The sequence below is a fragment of the Lasiosphaeria miniovina genome (assembly GCF_030549165.1).
Source record: "Lasiosphaeria miniovina strain SMH2392-1A chromosome Unknown B0T26scaffold_8, whole genome shotgun sequence".
In the NCBI taxonomy this organism is placed as follows: Eukaryota; Fungi; Ascomycota; class Sordariomycetes; order Sordariales; family Lasiosphaeriaceae; genus Lasiosphaeria; species Lasiosphaeria miniovina.
The window spans coordinates 1,113,752-1,135,972 of NW_026848227.1; the positions used below are offsets into that span (position 1 = coordinate 1,113,752).

The 22,221-nt window shown below is 54.4% G+C and overlaps 5 protein-coding genes and 1 non-coding gene across 6 annotated transcripts; 3 read left to right on the forward strand and 3 right to left on the reverse strand.

Moving 5' to 3' along the window:
- Positions 1 to 3,488: 3,488 nt before the first annotated feature.
- B0T26DRAFT_493507 (uncharacterized protein) lies at positions 3,489 to 4,260 on the forward strand. Its single transcript, XM_060435335.1, has 2 exons — positions 3,489 to 4,115; positions 4,171 to 4,260. The coding sequence occupies exon 1, from the start codon at positions 3,650 to 3,652 to the stop codon at positions 4,097 to 4,099; it is 450 nt and encodes a 149-aa protein (XP_060290112.1). The 5' UTR covers positions 3,489 to 3,649; the 3' UTR covers positions 4,100 to 4,115; positions 4,171 to 4,260.
- On the reverse strand, positions 3,607 to 3,713 carry B0T26DRAFT_t268. Its single transcript has one exon. It is a non-coding gene; the product is annotated as a tRNA-Met (tRNA).
- Positions 4,261 to 5,096: 836 nt separating the features above from the next.
- B0T26DRAFT_730514 (uncharacterized protein) lies at positions 5,097 to 5,929 on the forward strand. Its single transcript, XM_060443018.1, has one exon. It carries the CDS (start codon positions 5,154 to 5,156, stop codon positions 5,595 to 5,597), a length of 444 nt encoding a protein of 147 aa, XP_060290113.1. The 5' UTR covers positions 5,097 to 5,153; the 3' UTR covers positions 5,598 to 5,929.
- A 6,534-nt stretch (positions 5,930 to 12,463) lies between these two features.
- B0T26DRAFT_680959 (uncharacterized protein) lies at positions 12,464 to 13,134 on the reverse strand (the record flags this gene model as incomplete). The annotated part of the gene is made up of 3 exons (XM_060440574.1): positions 12,464 to 12,598; positions 12,726 to 12,987; positions 13,109 to 13,134. The coding sequence occupies 3 exons, from the start codon at positions 13,132 to 13,134 to the stop codon at positions 12,464 to 12,466; spliced, it is 423 nt and encodes a 140-aa protein (XP_060290114.1).
- A 1,868-nt stretch (positions 13,135 to 15,002) lies between these two features.
- On the forward strand, positions 15,003 to 15,789 carry B0T26DRAFT_792334 (uncharacterized protein; the record flags this gene model as incomplete). Its single annotated transcript, XM_060446867.1, has 1 exon — positions 15,003 to 15,789. A coding segment is annotated over exon 1 (332 nt), but the record flags the coding sequence as incomplete, so codon positions are not given.
- Positions 15,790 to 17,516: 1,727 nt separating this feature from the next.
- B0T26DRAFT_680961 (uncharacterized protein) lies at positions 17,517 to 18,610 on the reverse strand (the record flags this gene model as incomplete). The annotated part of the gene is made up of 4 exons (XM_060440575.1): positions 17,517 to 17,681; positions 18,011 to 18,080; positions 18,133 to 18,314; positions 18,533 to 18,610. The coding sequence occupies 4 exons, from the start codon at positions 18,608 to 18,610 to the stop codon at positions 17,517 to 17,519; spliced, it is 495 nt and encodes a 164-aa protein (XP_060290116.1).
- Positions 18,611 to 22,221: the final 3,611 nt, after the last annotated feature.

Here is a 22,221-nt window from a genome sequence, read left to right on the forward strand (position 1 = left end):
TCGCGAACCAGCGTGAAAACTTGTGGGTTGCGAAGCGGTGATGGTGGTCGTCATCCGAGTCTTCTAGACCGGAATCGAGGTTAGCGTATCCATCAACCCGAGAGAACCAGAACTCGCCTAAGGAAGACAGGTAATAGCACAGGACTTACCTGGGTCGAGCAATTCGGCGAGTTTCGGGCCGTAGTGGTGACGGTGTGGTATGTGACGAGCGATGCTGTAGTGAAAGCGAGTGCAGCGTTGCCAGAGCAGACTGAGCGACGACGGAAAAGGGACGACTGGGCGACGGCGGAAAAGTAGCAACTTGGCACGGTGCCATGGCTGGGGGGCCCTGTGAGTCGGGGTGCGGGGTCGAGGAACCGAGTCCGCTAACCAGCCCCCCTGAGCCCGCAGAATTCCATATTTCCCCGTAGAATTCCAAACAGTTTCCCGCATAGCATTTTAAACATTCCTCGCACAGCATTTTAAACATTCCTTGCACAGCATTCTAAACATTTCCTTTTCTTTCCTAGCTAGGTCTACGAATACAGACAATGCAGCCTTAGACAAAATAGACTAATAGCAAACGCACTATGGATGTTTCTTGTGGCTGTGCCAACGGGTGCCTGGCTGGTGCTCTCCCTGGAGTGCCAGTTGGTGCTCTCCCTGGCCTGGCCAGTGGTGCTCTTCCTGCAATGGCCTGGTGCTCTCCTGGCAATGGCAGACGGACAACAGCGGTGGTTAGAGCAGCATTTGGGTTGCTCCAGCTGCGGTCGAAGCACCGGTTTGGCGGATTACATGCTCGTCGGACTTGACATGTACTGTTTTCTGAGACAGACTTGCCCGATGTTGAAAAGGCCCGGTCTTGCACGGCCGGGTGGCGGGAGAACAGCCCGGTCTTGCACAGCGTGGCGAGACCCCTGAAGGCAGGTACGCCGGATCAAGGGGATGAAGTGCGAGTTCTAGCTGTCCGCCTTGGATCACCCTCGCCTCGGCGGTTGCCTCGGTATTGCTCTGGCGGTTGCCTTGGTATTGCTCCAGGCGCCGGTAACGCAGTTCCGTCTGGTGGCCCGGTTTATGCAGTCCGCCCCGCAAGCGGTTCTGGTCATGCCTGTACGGGTGGTGTTAGGAGCAGCCATCTCAGCGATGCACCCGATGCCAGCGCCGGCACCAACTCAAATATAGCACCTTCGTGACCAATTCTAATATTGGGCTACCATATACGCCTAGGCAGTCTATGACCACCTTCGAAAGGTACGTTTCTCCTAACAACATTCTATTCTAATGTCTTGTTACAGGCTCGCCTTCCCAGCCTCAGCTTCGCCACAACGTTCCGGTTGCCGCCTCGCCAACGATCCGGTTGCCGCATTGCGAACGTTTAGGTTGCCGCCTCGCCAACTTTCCGGTTGCCACAACGTTCCGGTTACCACAGCGTTCCGGTTGCTTGTCTCGCCACAACGTTCTGGCCAGCCTCGCCACCATTAACCTTGCCTCTTTCACGGTTATAATATCAACCCTTACCGTCTCTTCGCAAGCCCGGAGTTAAGATTACCACTATCAGCAGCAGCACCACTACCATTGGAAGATCATTACTACCACCGCCATCAGCCTGAGTAGTATCTCGCTCATTACGATGACTATAACCCTCTCCCCCCTCCTTGCCCATGAAAACTGACTTGAGCTCTAGACAACTTCCTCTGTTCGACTCAAGCTTCAGACAACTTTCCGGTTCTCAGCCTCGCCACCATCACCCAGTCCCTTTCACGGTCACGATATCAACCTCTACTAGTTCCTTCGCAGCCGGGAGTCAAGATTACCACTGCCGTCGACAGGTACGTTTCTTCTAACAACATTCTACTCTAACGTCTTATTACAGGCAACGCTCCTTTCACGGTCATAATATCACCAAGTCTTTGTTTACTTGCAGCATACTTAGGCTTTTTTACACTTTGACAGAGCCGCTTTATTGATAGAGACCCCTTTTGCGATTTACGGTATTTTGACCTTCAACAACGATTTTTTTCCAAGTTCAACACACGTGCCGGCACACATGCGACTTATGCACCGATCCTGTACTTCGACGGCTGTTGACTACTGCCCAGTCAGGAATAGGTTGCATTGGCCGGCTATACCTATTTCAGTATGTAGATTGTGAACGCAGTCAAATACAAGAGGCAAAGCTACAAGTAAAAAAGGGCTGAATTCGTAAAGTAACTAAGTTAAGGAAAGAAAAGGAAAAGGAAGAACTTTGCAAGTTCTACAGGCTACGGTTTTAGTCAGTGGTAGGGTGGGGTCGAGTGGGCACGTGTACGCTAGTCCCAATCTGGAAGAGAGTTGCAAGTGGGGCTTGCAACTTAGCGCATAGTCACGGCACCACGGACCATAGTTCGGCCGTGCCGTAACAGATTAGATTGGAAACCGGGAGTTCAGTCCCGCACCGCACAACAAACAGAACTATACTCTCAGGGATTAGCATTGGGTTTGGGAGTTCAGTCCCGCACGACAAGCAGAACCACGGGATTAGATTGGAAACCGGTTTGGGAGACAACAAAGAGATATCACCGCACATCCTAGTCTGGGCCCGAGTCCAGCGTCCGGGCCCGAGTCTGCACAGGTAAGCCCCTTCCCTCTAACCAACCGTGTTGGTGCTAATCCTCAACAACGCAGCAGTTGCAAGTTGCCCTGGGCAAGACGGCTCGACAAGTCTTGACCACGCTCCCACGTCCATGTACTTAAAGACGAGGAACAAGCGGGCTACCCGCCATGTGTTCAAAGACAAGGGAACAACGGGTTACACGCCTGTGTCCAGGACCTGTCGGGACAGACTTGACGGGCCCTTGAGCCAACCGGTGCACGGCGCTGGGGCAGGCCTACGTGGCCATACTGATTGTAGCTTGGTGATGGTGGGAAGGAAAAGCACTCAGCCGTGGGAAACCGGTCCCGAGTTCAGTCCTGCACACAGTCCCGCACAATAAAGAACCACACTCAGCCAGATTAGCATTGGCCGGTCCCGAGTTCAGTCCCGCACAACAAAGAACCACACTTAGCTAGAGCATTGGAGACGGTCCCGAGTTTAGTCCCGCACAACAAAGAACCACACTCAGCCAGATTAGGGAAACCGGTCCCGAGTTCGATTCCCGCAACAAAGAGTCAGAACCACTCAGCCGGTCTGGAGTTCCCCCACAACAAAGAGATTACCACCGCACACCACTTCCTGTCTGGGCCCGAGCTGCCCGAGTCTTTGCACCGGAGACTCCACAGGTAAGCCCTTCTACCCTCACAGCCTCTAACTAGTGCTAATCCTCAACAAGGCAACAATTGCAGCAGGCAGCCCAACTACGAGAAGTCGTGTGTAGTAACCCCGCCACTGTCACGGCGGGTGCCGTGGTGGTATCAATGACGTAGTGCTGGAGTGTGGTCTGTGCGTACCTATCACGTGGTCCGCACCATACCTAGAACCCCGCGCCTTGCCCGCTCCCCGCAACACCTTCCTTTTCCTTCCTTAGCTTTAGATTCCATAGTATAGGTTACGGTTATACTGCGTGTTATGCCAGTCGAATCCTCTCCTTCGTGACAGCTACAGAACCGCAAAAATGAAGAAGATTCCGAGCACGACTTGCTGTTTTGCTCTGGGACTAGTGAGGATCGAACTCACGACCTTGGGTTGACTCTGATGTCTAATCAGATCATGTGCCGAAACATGAGGCCCACGCGCTTACCAGCTGCGTCATGGTCCCTGCTGTTGTTGAATCGTCCCTCTACAGGGGCTCATACGGGAAATCGTCTGCATTACCCGCCAAGTCCCGCACAGAGATTGCCCGCACAACAGAGATTGCCACCGCACCAAATCATTGAGGCAGGGCGCAGATTGCAGCTGCACATGATGGTGGGAAGCAGACCACACTCCAGCGGGATTGCATTGGAAGCCGGTTTGGGAGTTCAGTCCGCACAACAAAGGAATTGCCGGCACCTCAAATCACAGGCAAGAAAACCGGTCCGGAGTTCAATCCCGCACAACAAAGAACCACACACGGGATTGGCATTAGGGAACCGTCCAGGAGTTTTCCCGCACGACAAAGAGATTATCACCGCACATCATTTCTCTAGTCCAGGCGCAGCTTAACGTGGACTGCACTCAGGTAAGCCTCTACGCCCACAAAGCCTCCAACCAAACGAGTGCTAATCCCCAACAAGGCAGCAGTTGCAGCAGTGCAGCCAGGCAAGTGTCGAACAAGGACGGCTCTCTTAACAAGTCTCGGGTCTCGCCACGCTCCCCCGAGTTGCATCGCAGTAGTTGCCACTCTGGGCAAGTTCTCGACCACGCCCCAGGTCCAAGAGTGTTCAAAGACAAGGTCGACAGGGGCTACCCGATATGGACGCGCCCGTGTCTTAGCACGTTGGGACTCGAGCCGACCAACCTGACGCCCTCTTTGAGCATATCAACTGGCACGGCACGGTACCAGCCGCTGTGGGCAGGCCACGGTGCGTGACCATACAGATTGCAGCTTGGCATATGATTGTGGACATGACGCAGCCACACTCCAGCGGGATTAGCATTGGAAACCGGTCCGAATTCTTTCCGCACAACAAAGAGGCAGATTATCAGCACAGTAAACTAGGCAGTATGGCCAACCACATGGAGAAACCGGTCTAGGAGTTCTTCCCGGTCCAAGATATGTTCAAAGACGGGCAACAAGCGGGCTGCCCCGTGCCGTTGCCACTCTTGGGCAAACAAGGACGGCTCCTGACGATGTCTCGACCAGTTAGATGTGTTCAAAGACACTGCAACAAGCGGGCTGCCCCGAGGTGCCGCCGTTGCCACCCTTAGCGTCAGGGACGGCTCCTGACGAGTCCCTGCTCGACCAGTCAGATGTGTTCAAAAGGTCAACAAGCGGCCTCCGAGTTGCAGTCACAGCAGTTGCCCCTGCAAGACGGCTCTCCTGATAAAGTTTCGACCACGCCCCCAGGTCCAAGACAAGTTCAACAACCGCGTTGCAGCAGTTATAGCAGACCCCGGCAAGTTCGACAAAGACGGCTCCGACAAAGTCTCGACCACGCCCCCAGGTCTACGACAAGGTCAACAAGCACCCCGAGTTGTAGTAGTTATAGCAGACCCCCAAGTTCGACAGAGACGGCTCCTGACATGTCCCAGGTCTCAACCACGCCCCAGGTCCAATATGTGTTCAGAGACAAGGCCAACGAGCAGCGGCGACCCCGAGGTGCAACAGACGGCTCCTGACCAAGTCTCGGGTCTCAACCGCGCTTTCCAGGTGAATCCAGATGTCGACCGCGCTCCCCAGGCGAATCCAGATGTCGACCTCGCTCCCCCAGGTCTCCACCACGCTCTCCTAGATATCGACTACTCTTCCCTAGGTCTCCACCACGCTCCCCAGGTGAATCCAGTGAATCCAGATCTCGACCACACTCCCCCAGATCACTACGCTCACCAGGTGAATCCAGATCTCGACCATCCCCAGGTGAATCCAGATCTCGACCACGCTCCCCCACGTCTCGACCACGCTTCCCCACGTCTCGACCACGCTCTAGAAACCGGCTCAGAGCTGATTCCCGCACAACAGAGAGCCAGAGACAGCGCCGCAATATGGGGGTCATGGTTATAGAATCCAAGGAAAGAAGAAAGAAGCTACGGGGGCGAGGAATAGGGGTGTAGATGGACCCGACCAAGTTGCTACACGGCACAAGCTATGAGATTTGGGGAAACCGCTCTCGTCGATCGAAAGAGTCGGGAGGCAGGCTGCAATCTATATTTGTAGAATCTGAGGAGAGAAAAAGCAAAGTTGCAATACTTGTGGGCGCGAGGAAACAGGGTTGTGTTTTGTGGAAGTGGCTGCCAGTTGGCATAAAGCAGAACTATACTCTTCAGCTATGGGATTTAGAGACCTGGGGAGTAACATGGGTTCAAAGACGAGGTCAACAAGCAGCCGAGTTGCACAGTTGCTACCTGGACGGTCAACAAGCAGCGGAGGCAGCCGCAATATGGTCAACCATACTCTAGCCATGGCATTGGAATCCGTACGAGTCCAGTCCCGTACAAGATGGTTACTGCACATCAACCGCCGCTGTCTTGGCCTCGAGATGTGGACCGCGGCCGTAGGACCGTCGTACGGCCCGCGCCCTCGCCGCCAACCTGTCCTTCCCGCCCGTGGCAGAGACCGGCACCGCGACCCCTCAACCCGGCTGCCTATGGCACTGCAACCCGCCCATGGCACCGCAACCCCTCAACCCACCCACGGCACCGCAACCTCTTAACCCACCCACGGCACCGCAACCTCTCAACCTACCCACAGCACCGCAACCCCTCAACCCAACTCCCAACCCATAGCAGCCACGGGCGCCTCAGCCACGTCACCCCGCCCAACTGTTCGTCTCCCACATCCTCAGCCACGCCAAGCTTGGTCGCCGTCCGTTACCGCGTCCTCAGCCACGCCAAAATTGGTCGCTGTCCGTCACCGCGTCCTCAGCCACGCCAAACTCGGTCGTCTTAGCACCGCGCCCTCAGCTACGCCAAACTCGGTCGCCGTCTTAGCACCGCGCCACTAATTGCCATCGGCTACAAGCGGCAGCTGCACGATGAAGACGTCTGGTTCCTTGCTTACGAGTTCCAGCACAGCTGGCTCCACCGACTCTTCCATGATATCCCAGGCACGGTGCTAGCGCGGCTGTTCTAGGCCGCTGGCCTTGATCTTCTTCTTACTACCGGCTTCTTTCCCTCAGCTACACCAAACTCGGTCGCCTCTCACCACCGCTCCCTCAGCTACGCCAAACTCGGTCGCCTCTCACCACCGCGCCCTCAGCTACTGCCAAACTCAGCTACCGCCAAACTCGGTCTCACCACCGCATCCGCACCACCTCCACATCGTCGCCGTCTTCTTGGCCTCAGCCAGACTTGGTTGCGTCTCGCCACCGCGTCCGCACCGGCACCTTTGCGCGTCGAGCACCACCTCCACCCCACGTCGCCATGTAGCCTACGCCCGTCGCCGCGGTCCCGGCACTCCCAATCCTCCCTCTCTGCCCGGCACGCGCAGCACTGCCACGCCACGTCGCCGTTGACGAGCGCTCCGTGTCGCCTACGCGCGAGTCGCGCCCCCAGCCGCGCCCCCAGCCGCCTGCCGTCTCCCACGCACACATGCCCCTCTTCTCGCACGTGCTGCCCTCGGCGCTCCCCGCCGGCGAGCTCCCGTCGGCGGACCCTCGGTCTGCCCGCGTCGCCGAGTGGCTAGACGCGATCCCTCTGGACCAAGACGCCTTCGTGTCGGTCGCCACGCCGCTCGACGGCGCCAGACCGCGCGCCCTCGCGCCGCCGCGGCCCGAGACCCTACCGCCCGTCCCGCTGACTCCGCCCAACTCGCCCACCGGCTCGCGCGAGCCTCCAACGCGGCCCGCTGTGCAGCTGCTCGGCCCCGGCATCAACGAGTGGGGCACCAGCCACCCGACAACCTGGGACGGCGGCTTCTTGGGCGTTGGCGGCACGACCAGCATCCACCTGTGGGGCGCCTTCTCCGCCGGCTCGTAGACGCCCTGGGCGCCGTACCACTTGGGCGCCGCCATCCAGGCGCTCGAGTTTGCCTACGTGCGCTTCTTCTCGCGCGCGCCGCCCGTCGGCGCCCCCGCGGAGCACGTCCGCCTGATGGTGTGCCGCTCGGCCATCGGCGACGTCCGCAAGCTCTATCTCCCCGTGTTCCACGAATTCCGCAAGCACGCGCTCGACACGCCCGCCGCCCGCGGCCCCGACCTAGCCAGCGCCCCGGGTTGCAACTCGGAGGACCAAGACTTCGACCCCTACCGAGACTAGTGGAAGCGCGGCTCGGGCGCCCTGCCGCACATGCTCAACCCCGCCGAGAGGAGCGCGGGCCCGCCGCCGCCGATGAACGCCGAGCTGGACGCGGCGCGCGCGTCGGCGGCCGCGACCATGGCCAATGGAAAGAAGAACAGGATCAAACGCCAGAGAAAGCACAAGAGGAAGCTGGAGTGGTAGAGAAGTCAGCAGCGGCCTAATATCAACGCCAGCAGAGTCGCCGTGCGCATTCTCGCCGAGAAGTAAAGGCTCCGCAACCGCCACTTAACGGAGCGGCGATGGCTGGACACGCTCATTAGCCATATAGCCAGCGATACCGATGTGGCCAGCGATGCCGACTTGGCCAAGAGCGACCAAGAATACAAAGAATGGCTGGAAAGCGTCTTCAACCAGACGCTCAGCGCCTCGCGGGCCGACGTCGACAAGGCGCGCGCCATCGGCAGCATAGCACCAGCATCAGAAGAGCGGGAACCCATGAGTGAGCGGCGCCGCGGCAAGCAGCCTGACACGCGGGTGGCGAGGGGATAGCAAGGGATGGTGAGAGATGGTGAGGGATGGCGAGGGATGGCGAGAGATAGCAGAAGATAGCGAGTAATGGCAGGGGATGGCGAGAGATGGCAGAGGATGGTGAGGAGATAGCGAGGTAGATAAGGCGCCGACGGCGACGGCGACAGCGTCTCAGGCTTCTATCAGGACTGCAGCGCGTCGTTCGAGCGCGCGTGTAGACGCTAATGTGCTGGCCTGTGTCCTCTGGTCTGGTCTAGGCCTTTCGTACCTGTCCGTGGTGATACTCGTGTGTCCAGTGTCAGCCAACCCAGCCAACACGCTAACCCACCCACCACAAACCCACACCCACACCCAACCCAACCACCGGCCTCGCCCTGTCCCGTGCCAGGGCGGGCTAGAGTCTGGCATACCACACGCCCCCGCACAATATAAGAAGTTATTCACACTCAAAGGTAGGGGGAAAAAATGTAAGGAAGCTAATTTGGAGTCAATTTCAACTTCATTCGCAGCAATGCAGCGAAAAAATTAGGGCCTTTGGGCTGACAAATCCACATTGAAATTAAACTACATCCAATTACCTAACTAGTTTAATTCTCTGCAGCTTCACAATCGACTACGTTGTGGTTGTTTAAATATTTGGTGTTTTGGTGTAAAAAGATGATCCGCTGCTAAGGTGATCCGTTGCTAGGGTGATCCGTTGGGGGTGGGGTATGGTATGTAGGAATTTAGAACTATTGTGAGGGCATTTGTATTTGAAATTTAGCCATTGAGTCACTGATGAACGTTTGTAGATGTTTGTTGGACTCGAGGTTTGTTGACCCCGATGTTTATTAACTCGAAGTTCGCTGACTCCGATGTTTGTTCATTAGCTATCAAGTAACCGATAAACGTTTGTAGATGTTTGTTAGACTCGAGGTTCGCTGACCCTGATTTTCGTTAAGCTCGTGGTTCGTTTGTATCGCGTATCCAGGTAGTGGAACAACGCGCATTCCAGCTACATAGAGTGGCTGTATGTGACGAACCTGGTTCGTACTGGACCAGCTGCAGGAGGCAGGCGCCTCAGGCAAGACTGGGGGCCCCGCTCGTCGAGAGCCAATTAGACGGTGCCCGGTGCCAAGAGGGATCTTGGCACCAGGCAAACGGAAGGACGGCCAATCAGAGGTGGCCCGGTGCCAAGAAGGGTCTTGGCACCAGGCAAATGGCCCGGCACGCTAGCAGTGCCCGGCGCCAGGCAGCTCCTTCCTGCCGGGCAAGTAAGAGCTGTGCTCTTACTGGCTCGCCATAATTAAATAAATACGATGACCGTATCCACGGTCTTAGATAGTTCTTGCTTGGTTCTTCAAGCAAGCAATACACATTCACTGCACTCATACACTTTGAGTGGCATTCCGATTTGACTGTATTACCCGTGCGATAAGAGCTTGCCCTTTGTTCTATCTTCATAATTACCAACCCCAGCATTCTGTGGAGCCCGTGCTCCCTTACAGACAGACGACCCTAACAGTCGAGTGGTTTGTAATACTGTAGTAACGTATTCATTAGCCACATAGGCGGCGGTGGAGGCGTAGGGGCTCCAGATTCTATATAAGTGGCATACGGCCACCTCTTTCTTCTAGATAAACATACTATGGTTACGAGTCAAAGGTTTCCCCCTTGCTCAGTGTGAAGGCAGTCAACTACAAGAGGCAACGCTGCAAGTAAATAAGGGCTGAATTCGTAAAGTAACTAAGTTAAGAAAAGAAAAGGAAAAGGAGGAAGCCTGCAGGCCTGCAGGCTACGATTTTTGGTGGTGGTAGGGTGGGGTCGCGTGGTCACGTGTACGCTAGTCTTAATCGGGAAGAGAGTTGCAAGTGGAGCTTGCAGCTTAGCGTATAGTCACGGCACCACGGACCATAGTTCGGCCGTGCCGTAACACAGGCTACCCAACACAACAACACAAGCCTTCTACGCATGCCACTTAGCCGACAGTATGCCACGAACAAGGCACCTAACTACCGAACAACGTCAACGCGTACGTACGTTGTACTACGATGCCGACAAGTCCTACGCCGAGACAAAAGCGATTACAGGCTATACGAAGGACCAGATCTGCACAGCTGTACGTGCCGAGTCGGCTGCAGTTGGTGTCCGGTCGGGGCGACTTCGGGCCTTGTCCCGGGAGCAAGAGAAAGAGTGTAAGGAAAGAGCACCCCAAACGCCCGGTCCGGCCCAGGCGCCACCAGCTGGCCCCAAACAGCTGGCCTGGCCTAGGCGACCAGCTGGCCCCAAACACCCGGCCCAGCCACCCGCCAGATTGAGCCACCCAACTATGTATATAAATAGTGGCCCTCGCCCACCTTCCTTTGCGAGGGCCAGGTTGAATTCTTTTACCAATGCCAGTCATTGCTCGCCCTCTTGTTCCCTCTCTCGTGACCACCTTGATCAGGCGTACCTGCCTTCTCTTACACATAGATTTCAACAATGAAGCCAAAAAATCGTGAGGTAACTCATTCCATGCCTCCAAAACGTATCCCCTCAGTATATCGTAGCTCGGGTTTTCATCAAGACCGTATTTATCCTCGATAAAATCCTTCATCTAATTCCGACAGGTTTCTATTAGATTCAGGTGTGGGGAATACGGAGGCCAGTAAATAACCTCAACACCACGCTCGCGAATGTCTTGTTTGATAAGAGCAGCGGTATGCCCGAGAGCTCCGTCTTGCATGAGGACTTGATCTTCGCTTTCTAGCCTCATAAGACAAATCCAACCATCGATAATAGGAACCGTATGCTCTCTATATGACTCGCCCGTTATTGTTCCCCAATCCTTTTCCCAGAAAAGACCAGGGCCCTTTCCACGCCCTGAAAAACGAGCCCAAAATATGCAGCCTTTCTTACGTTGATAACGCTCAATAATGCATGTTAGATCTCACTCTTCACCAAGGCACCTTGTTACGTATTGTTTTTTATGAGAGCCGCCGGTAACCCAGGTTTCGTCAGTCCAAAGGACCTTCTTCCACTGCTCGGGAGTCCAGTTCATATGCTCGAGAGCCCAGGCCAGTCGCTTTTGTCGGTTGGCTTCCGTAATATGTGGTTTTTTCCAGGCGGCTCGACGACAAAAGCTAAGGCGGTAGAGGGCCTTTTTAATCGCCGAGACCCCGAAGATGGCTCCAAAGAAAAGGGAAGCCAGCATTAGAAAGGGCATTCTTCTGTTTTGTTCCGAAGCGCAGACGAATTCAACGAGCTCTTTGTAAGAGAGGGCAGGTACGCCTGATCAAGGTGGTCACGATGGAGGGAATAAGAGGGCGAGCAATGACTGGCATTGGTAAAAGACTTCAACCTGGCCCTCGCAAAGGAAGGTGGGCGAGGGCCACTATTTATATACATAGTTGGGTGGCTCAATCTGGCGGGTGGCTGGGCCGGGTGTTTGGGGCCAGCTGGTGGCGCCTGGGCCGGGCCAGGCGTTTGGGGTGCTCTTTCCTTACATTATGCAGGCCCGATGCCAAGCAGTCATTGACGTAGTCGCCGTCCGAAATATAGACCTCGCCGTTGATCTTAGCAGGCGTAGTGCAACCATCCTTGGCCGTGGCAGAGCTCGATCTGATGGGCGGGACATCTACATGCTGTATACCTTTGCGAGCCTAGAGCTGCGAGTTGATTTTCGCCGCGGCAGCAGCTGGCAACAGAGTTAGCAGGCAGTCAAAAGTCACGTCGAACAAATTCAGAGATAGGCATTCGTATGCAACATGCCAGCGGCTGCAGCCGGACGTCGGGGTCGTCTGTTCTGGGGGAGGACAAGGGCTTCGGTTGACGGCACAGTTAATTTTTGAGAGCCAGTCGTTTTTACTCCGCGCAGGGAAGGGCGCGTTAGGTAGGTAAGTATTGATTAATTATCAAGTCGAGGGTGGATTAATTACTTAGCGGAGCCTTTGAGAAGACCTAGTCGGTCAACACAGCACAAGGCAGTCGGGTCGGCAAATGAGCAGTTCTAGGCTCAGTAAACCTCCGAGTTCCAAAGTTCTCTTCTTCTAGCGAGCATTCTTGGAGAGCATTTAGGTCAAGTAAGGAAGGAAATTGCCTACCTTGAAGATGCTACGCAGTCTGGACGACGCCGCACACCTCGCGAGGAATACTTCAAGGCCTCCCTTCTCCAGAGACGGCCGCGCCCGTCTGAGGTCGCTCCAGTCACATGACGAGAAACTCTGCGCGGGCCAGGGGTTTCTTCCCATCCATCCAGTTCGCCACGCTCTTGACATGGTCGCCTTCCGGTTCGGGGCGTTTGAGGTTTTTGAGGAACGACGTGAGGAGGCTGTTAATCAGCTACCCAAGCTATCTAATACCCATTTGCCTGTCCAGAAGAGCTCCCGAATCAAGTACGTGTGGTAATGGGGGCGAGTGTAGCTAGGCCCTAGGTCTAATTACTATATTCGCCAAGTTTTTCCTGTACCTCGCTAAGCAGCGCCGCTTGCTCGGCCGCCTTCGCGTCCTGGCGTCTGTTAGTCGTCAGGGAGTACGGGCTCGGTTTGTTCTCGGCATCGTCGAGGCCGTCCAAGCGCTGCTGCAGCTGGGCGAGCTCATCTTGCTTGCGTAGCAGCACGCGTGCGTGCAGCCGCCTGAAGCTCCGGAACATAGCAAAGTCCCTGTCGTTGCCGAGGAAGGCCGCCAGAGACGGGTACCCCGGGGGGAACGCCTCGACCTGAGAGAGGGTTCTGCGTCAGCATGGGAGTAATTACAGGGCCTACGTGTTCAGACGGACTATGAATTCTTTCTTGGGTGAGAGAATGCGACGCATGCCTCTAGTGTGAGGGGGTGGGAGATTGGAACGCGTACTCTTTGGGGGGCAGTCGGTGAAGCATTCTGCGGGGCTGGTATGCTGTGTGACCACTGCTGCGCGGGATTTAATTACACACTGCCCGGACGAAAAGAGAATCGGGGTGACAAGGGTCATCTCCTTACGCCTTTGGCGGCTCACAAACTGGGGCAACGCCATTGATGCTTCTGCTGTTGTTGCTGTCGTCGTTGTCGTCGACACGGCTCTAAGGGGCCGACACACGGCATAACGTTTCCAGGGGCTTCATTTAATCTTGAGAGCACCGTGAAAAATGCAGCAAATAAATGCCTTTACTAAAAGTAATGGCTGCCAAGTCGGGGCGAAACTGGCACTTTCTCACAGCCCCTGGAGGCCTTCTCATCGGCCGCCCGGCGCATCGAGGTCGCCAATTCAGGGGATACTAGCACTTGCATGACAGATGCCAATTCAGCAAACTGTTGTCCCTCCCCAGCTCAAGCTAGCACTCGCAGGCTGCTCTCCGGCACGGTGTCACGGCACGGCGGTAGGAGCTGAAGCCCTACGGGTGCGTGACCATATTATAACCCACTATAGAATTGCAGCCTGACGGCTTGTAATTCTGGCATCCTTTTGGGGGTTCTGGTGCAGCGGTAGTGGGTGCTGTAGCTAGCGCCGTCACACACGGCACGTGGATGCTGATAACCATTTTCCAGCCTTTTGATGACATATGTCGAGTTTTCGTTGTTGCTAGACACGACCTCGCCTACGGCGTACAGCGGCTCGTTGGGCCACTGTCGGTATCGTCGATAGCTGTTATTCCCCATCTCCTCTTCGCGCACGTTACTTGGGCTAAAGGAGCGCACATGCGTCGGATTTGTTGACATATTCGTCGACTCGCGAGCGGTACCGTCACTCTGGGTTTTGCGAGAAGGATGTGTCCGGGGCCGTCTTCTGGGCCTGTGGGTGGCTAACTGTCAGTGGCTATGATCCATCGCGCGGGCAAGGGATTTTCGCTCACGTCTGCCGCTTCATCTTCCGACGACGAATCGTCCTCCTCAGGCCTCGTCCGGCCGCGGATACTGTGGCGGAGTTACGCTGCACATGACTGGGCACGTGGGCATTAGCCTCGCCCTGGGGATTTCGCTCACAAATTTAGTAAGGAGATTTTCTCCACGAATTAGCTAGCCAATGTACACATTTTTGTCTACCCACAACAGGTTATGAAGCCCTCTCTTTCTGCTTTTGCTGAGGCCATTCGCAGCTCGCTTTCTTGTGCATTCGAGAACGCCTAGAAGGTTTAGTCAATTTCAGCGACCTGATCTTATTTTCCGCAAAACGCGCGCGCAAGACACAGTTGCCCTGCACCGCATTTCGAGGCCGTAGTTGAGCAACTGCGGGCCATTTTGACGGCATTTTCCAATCGTCTCTCTTTCTACCCTGACGGCAATTCCGATCGCCAGGTTCATCTACCCTGACGGCATTTCCGATCGCCAGGATTCATCAATTGACCGCATTCCGATCGTCAATTTGACTTCTAACGGCATTTTCCGATCGTCAGAATCAAGACTTCAGCGAGTGTTGAAGTCCATCGACAACGCGAAGGCTTTCTTTCTCCCTATAACCAGTCAATTCAGTCAATCTATTCAACCACAATGAAGTCTTCCGACGTACGCGGTAGTCTCAAAATTGAGGCTGTCGTCCTTCAAGGCGAGAAGAGCCTCTCTCAATGGAACAACTCCCTCCTTAGTATTCTTGAAGTAGAAGGGCTCGAGCAATACATTGAGGAAGAGGTCAAGGAACCAGTTCCCTCCCGAGGGAGCTAGCCAAACGGCTCTCGATACCTGTGAAGAAAAGGTGGATCAGTGGCGCACCGAGCGAGCTTTCGTCAGGGCAGTCATTCTTCAGATCTTTACGGCGGCAGCTCAAGAGAACTAGAACCCTAGAGAAAAGAACCCGAAGGTCCTATATGACCTAATTCACCGTGTTATACCCCGACTTACCCAGGAAGCAACAACCGACTTTGTGATGGAATATATGAAGATCGATCGGACGTCGTTTACTTCCATGCAGGCCTTCCTGACTAGACTTCGATTTATCTACAAGAAGCTGGCTGAGCTTAATGTCTCTATTAGCGAGAACTTCTACGTCAACGCTGTTGTTGGAAAGCTCAAGAAGACTTACCCGAGCGATACTTGTTTTGGCTCGCCGGCTTGAAGCCAGGACGCATGACTTGGACTAGCCTGAACTCAGAGCTAGAAGAGATCTCCGCTAGCGAGGAAGCTACTACGAAGTTCACCAAGCTTGCACTCTCTAGCAACAATAACGATGACAACAAGAAGGGTGGAACTTAAAAGAGGATTGTATGCCCGAAGGAAGGTTGCACATTCAAGATGCTTAGTACCTACCATCATAGACCCTGCGGGCATCACGGCCCGAAAACTGCCGAGCACTGTTGGCACTGCAAACCTGAGAGAGCTCTAGAGAACTGGCCAAGCAAGAAGAGACTTATTGAAGAGAAGAAGAAGAAGAATGAGGATTCAGGCACATCGACTACTACAGTGGTCCTGCACAACAACGGAGGACTTGCAAATCCCTTAACTTCCTCGGACTCGCATTTACTATTCTCCGGCAATTTCTTCACGCCTCAGATCGACCTACCAAGCGAGGACCCGCGGCTGGCTAGCCGCGCCCCTGGGCAGACTTTCTACATTCCAGAATCCCCTCATGCCGGTATGCCTATGCCCAAGCCACGAGCGAACCCTGAGAGGGAGCGCGGTGGTCTGGAGCAAGCCTCGTACTCGGCTGGCAACCCGGATTTTCACATCAACCCCCGGTACTGAACGCGTTGTTTATGAGTGCCAAAGCCCAACAGGCTGTTAAGGCAAATGAGGTCACGAGAAACTCTGTTGTGTTTGACACAGGAGCCTCGAATTCCAGCTTCAACCACTTGAATTGGTTTACAGAGCTGCATCCTCTCCCTGACCCTCTACACTATGTGTGTGCGTCAAAATCGATCAGTTCCTCCTACTACATGGGCAATATAGAGCTCAACACAGTAACAATAAAGGGAGAGAAATGGTGTATGAGAATCCCTCACGCATACTATTACCCCGAGACCCCGGCAAATCCAGTCGGAATACACTCCCTGAAGCTCAACAGCTATATCTGGCAAATGGAAGAGAATGACATAATCCATAAGCCAACAAAGAAGCATGTTCAGTGCCAGTACCTGAGGAACATTCCCGTTATTCCACAACAACCTCCCGAAAACTTCGATCAATCAGTAATTACTCCAACGCATGCAGTACTCTCTTCAATCAACTACCCAACGATGCACAAGCGGCTGATGCATTCGTCGAGGGACATCGTGCTGAAGGCATGCAAGGAGGCAGGAATCAAGCTGAGAGGTCAACAACAGGATTACTTCTGTGATGCCTATACGAGAGCAAAGAAGACTGATGAGATTGAAAAGAAGGCACCGCCTAGAGGATGCGGCCCGCTTGACATGATCAGAGTTGACGTTATGTCACACGTTAACCGAGGCCACCTGGGCTATCAGTATATTGTTTTATTTATTGATGTTTACTCAGGCTTTCTTTGGGTTCGCTTTACCAAAGATAACACGATGCATATGAGCAGGTCAAGGAGTTTGTCACATTCGTGGAGCGTTAGACAGGAAAGAAAGTCAAGATCATAGGTCTTGACGGCGGCCCGGAATTTGGCTTGAACACGAAGGTGTCACGAGCTCCCGTGGCACTGGGCGCAGCGCGCCCTAATGGGGCACCGGGATTGGGAGCGGGGTAATGGGGCCTCAGGCCACCACACGCTAGCGGGCCTGAGAGCATGCAGGAAGCAGTTCGGGCCTGGCCCGAGCAGAGGAGGTGTTGCCTCCGGGCCTGCTCTCATTGGCCAGCCATAGATAGATATATACGACGACCGTGGCACCGGTCTTAGATAGTTCTTGATTGGTTCTTCAAGCAAGCAATACACATTCACTGCACTCATATACTTTGAGTAGCATTCTGATTTGACTGTATTACCCGTGCGATAGGAGCTTGCCCTTTGCTCTATCTTCATAATCACTAACCCCAGCATCCTGTGCAGCTCGTGCTCCCTTACAGACAGACGACCCTAACAGTCGAGTGGTTTGTAATACCTCGATAAAAATACCAGAAAGATAACCCCAAGAGCCCGCTAGGTAGTATGTTGTAACTTCGAGAGCACAAGCTAGAAAGGTCAAGACGTCGATACGGTAGGACTGAGTATATGCTCGGAAACGACTAAGTAATGGAGGGGAGATTTAGAAGCCTTGCTTCCGCGCTCAAAGCGCCTTTATTAAAATTACGAAGAAAAAAAAAGATAGTAACAAGCCTGTAGGAGCGCGCCGGCCCGGTGAGCGTGGTAACGAACTCGCAATGGGGCGCGCTGGCCGCTTGCGTAAGACCGGCCTTAGGCCCACAGGTCGTTGAGCTTGCAGACGAACTCGCTAACGAGCTTCTCCGTACGGGCTTTGCGCTCCGCACGCGTTAGTACGAAGCGGGCCCCGTCATCCTCCTTGTCTTTGTCCTGCTCATCCTCGTCCTCGTCTTCCTTGTCTTCTTCTTCGTCGCTGCTCTCGGCAGCTCACTCCTCGTCGTCGTTATCGTCGTCGTCGTCTTGATCGTTGTCGGGGACAGCGGCACCGATACAGCAGACGGCCTGTTCGACACCTAGTTAGCGAGAATGAACAAGGCAGACGCGATAGAGCAAGGCAGACGCGACAGAGCAGACGCGACAGAGCAGACGCGACAGAGCAGACGCAACAGAGCAGACGCGACAGAGCAGACGCGATAGAGCAGACGTAACAGAGCAGACGCGACAGAGCAGACGCGATAGAGCAAGGCAGACACGACAGAGTAGACGCGATAAAGCAAGGCAGACGTAACAGGGCAAGGAAAACTTACGGCGGGGGCAAGGCTCTCCCCACGCTTCAGACCAGGCTCAGCGCGAGACTTGTCAAAAGGAAGCGGGACTCTATTTTAAGGCTATTAGCAGATACGAGACAAAGCTGTGAGGCTCAACATACGCCTTCTTCTTGCTCTTTCGAGCGAGCAATTTGCGCCGGGCGGCGACTTTCTCCGCCGAGGCGGGACTTAGACTAAAGCCCTCTCGGGCGGCGGCTTCATAGTAACGATCGAGGGCGGCGCACGCCTTCTCGAAGGCGGCTACTATCGGGGCGGACGTGGTCTTTCGAGCGAGTGATTTGCGCTAGGCGGCGACTTTCTCCACCGAGGCGGGACTTAGACTATAGCCCTGTGGGGAGGCGGCTTCATAGTAACGATCGAGGGCGGCGCACGCCTTCTCGAAGGCGGCTAAAATCGGGGCGGACGTGGTCTTTTTGGGTGGCATTTTTAGTGATGCTACAGACAAAATCATTGAACGCGAGCGAGCACGCGCGGCAGAATTTATATTGTTACGGCAACTACCAAGCTCAGGGGCTCTGTAAACCGTGCGCCGCCGCCGTACTTGGCCAGGTCGGGCTCCCGCCATATTGCCGTGCTCATAATTGCACTGCCGTACTCATAATTGCACTGCCGTACTCATAATTACACTGCCGTACTCACTGCTATGTGTCACGACCAGGGCAAGGCATTGAGGTGAACTCAGTCCATTGGGTGCTATCGACGAAGATTCTAAACTGAGGAAGGAAAGAAGGAAAAGTCCAACGACGCGTCGCGTGCTCGCGAATAAGTTTTCATCTATCAGTGGGGTAGGTGGGGCCTCGAGGCGGCCTCTGATAGGCCCGGGGTTCTGGGCGGCTCTGGCTGCTTGAGGGCCAGTTTGGTGGACGGGTCCTCACACTATATGCTCATAAGTACACTACCGTACTTGCTACTACACTACCGTGCTCGCTACTACACTACCGTGCTCGCTACTACACTGCCGTGCTCGCCACTACACTACGCAGGGCATTTCTCTACAGCCCTGGAATAAAAGTATTACATAAAAAAGACTGGTTCTCTCAAAAGCACTATCAAAGAAGACTGCTTCTCTCAAAAGCATCGAAGAAGACTACTTCTTTCAAAAGTACTATCAAAGAAGACTACTTCTCTCAACTACTTTCTACTGGCATACACCTGACATTACCTATACAGTCTCCTGGCTCTATGAAGAAATAAAAGACCCTTAAAAAACATCTTAAGCTTTTCAAGCATTTGTTTCGCTACCTAAAAGGCTCAAAAGCTTTACGGAAATACTGTTACGGAACGGCTGAACTATGGCCCGTGGTGCCGCAACCATGCACTAGCTGGAGGCTTCACCTCGCAGCTCCTCTTTTCGATTAGGACTAGCCCGATTGCCCCACCACTCAATCCCAAAACCACAGCCGCAGGAACCGCAGGCTTCTTCTTTTTCTTTTTCTTTCCTTAGCTTAGTTATTTACAAATACAGCCATTCTTTACTTGCAGCATCAACTCTCGTATATGCCTGCCTTCACAAATACCACTACTCAGAACCTAGGACTACGCACATTGCAGATGCTTCCTTGGCGGATGAACTTCATACTATTACAAACCACTCGACTGTCAGGGTCGTCTGTCTGTAAGGGAGCACGGGCTCCACAGAATGCTGGGTTGGTAATTATGAAGATAGAACAAAGGGCAAGCTCCTATCGCACGGGTAATACAGTCAAATCGGAATGCCACTCAAAGTGTATGAGTGCAGTGAATGTGTATTGCTTGCTTGAAGAACCAAGCAAGAACTATCTGAGACCGTGGCTACGGTCGTCGTATATATCTATCTAAGGCGGACCAATCAGAGCGTTGGTCCTAGGTGATCAGTGCGGTCAGTGTGCTCAGTGCGATCAGTTCCCACTGACCGCCCTGATCATACTGATGGCGCTGATCGCCACGCTATTGGCTGCACTCCCGTGAAGCGGGGAACTACCCCGCTTCCTTGCGCCAGCCAATAGAAGGAGGCTCCGTGCAGCCTCCTGCGAGCCTGAACCAGGATCGTAACACATACCCGCTTTTCAACAGCTGGGTATGTGGTCTTCCTTATAGGAGGCCCTGTGTTTTGTAAGTCAAAGGAGCAGTCTTTTGTCACTAGATTTACACGTTGAATTTGTCAAGTTGTTGGGAATGAAGTCTAAGAGAGTCCTGTAGTATAATACATAGAGATTGGAAGAAAATGGCGGGCTTAGAGGACTTGTTTATTCAGCACATCCCACTATTTACTTCCTTCGGAATAGCCTCATATTTGTGAGGACCCGTCCACCAAACTGGCCCTGAAGCAGCCAGAGCCGCCCAGAACCCACGGGCCTATCAGAAGCCTCCTCGAGGCCCCACCTACCCCACTGATAGATGCAAACTTATTCGCGAGCACGCGACGCGTTGTCGGACTTTTCCTTCTTTCCCTCCTCAGTTTAGAATCTTCGTCGATAGCACCCAATGGACTGAGTTCACCTCAATGCCTTGCCCTGGTCGTGACACAATTCTAAACTCTTCTCTTCCTTGCTGGCGAAGCAAGTAAAATATATCTCCCTCATTCCCGCATTCATTTGCAACCCCTACGTCGGCTGTACACGACGCAAAACTAAGGCACAGAACCCCCGCGCAGTCAATGCCGCCGAAGAAAGATTACGGCCCACCGACACGCAAATCCGATCGACTCTCTAAAAAAGATAGCAGAGACCGGACCCCAACAGGAGAATCGAGTATCACAGCCAAAGTGCCAGACGACACCGTCCTCGATACACCCTCGAGCCCAGAGCTAAACAAGCCCGCCGAAGACCCCAGTGACCCCGAGTCAGAAGTACCTGTCACTACCAACAGCAACACCGAAAGCAGATCGCCCGCTGTTACCGCGCGAGACCCTGATCAAGATACACCTCTCGCCTCTGTCGAAGTCGAGATAACGAACTCCAGTATCCTCACCGAACAATCGGAAGTCAACCGACAATTGACCCATTACAACCTCCGCCCCGCACCAACAGACGACGAGATGATCGCCACAGGTACACCCACCCCACAATCAACAACCGCAGACATGGCCCCCTCCACGCCTACCACTACAGAGCTTCAAGCCATCATTGCCCGGCTCCAAGCCGAGCTCAATGCCCGCTCCTCTACACCCATTCGCCAACCCAGCGCCGCTCGCGATATAACCCCAGCTCAAAGCTTGTTTGGCGGAACTGCTTTTAAGCCAGTCGGACCAGCTGCCAAACCCGAGTTCGCCCCGTTCCCTGGGAACGAAGGACAAGACAATCCCAACCCGGACTATGACGCAAGGGCCCGAGAATCACGGAAGGATCCTGGCATCTTCGAAGGAGAGAAAGACCAATTCGATGATTGGATTCTCAAGTTGGCGGCCAAATGTCGTCGAGACAAGAAGACCTTTGTCGACGAGAGAGATCGTATGGACCTGGTCTACGCCTCCACAAAAGGAGTACCCGCCGATCTTCTTCGCTCGAGATATGACGCTCTCACCCATCCATACCACTCGACAGCCGAGATGATCGCCACTCTGGCCAATGCTTACTTCGACGCAAATCAGTCCCTGAAAGCGGCTGACGAACTACGCGAGCTTCGCTACAACCCGTCCGACGACATTCATGCATTTATCGCGAAAGTTAACGGTCTGGCAGCCCGCGCCAAGATCCCCCTTGAAGAAAGCAAGAATACCTTATTCGCCCATATCCCCAGAGACCTCGACACCCGACTCCTCGCCGATGCCCGCGATCCGACCGTCACGTACGAGAGATTTTGCGATCTCGTCACCAGCGCCGCTCTCTCCAAGCAGGGAGCTTACGAAGAGCGTCGAAAACGCCGAGAAAAGTCCCCCACCGAACGCAAAGCTCGACGCCGCCGGTCTGGAGAATACAAGAACGAGGTCAAGACGACCACGACCCCTGTCGCCCCAGCACCTCGACCGATAGAGAAGGAGGTGGAAATCCTGAAGGCAGCCGACCTCTGCTTCGTGTGCAAGAAGCCAGGACACCAAGCTCGCAAATGTCCTGATCGCAAGGTTATGGCCAGTCTCCTCGCCAGCTTCGATCATGAAGGAAGCTCTGACCGTGACGGGACCGCTGTTGCCGATACTTCGTCGGAATCTTCAGGATCGTTAGAGTCGGAAAACTAGTTCGGCTGTCGGAAGTCTCCTCGATAGCCCATATACC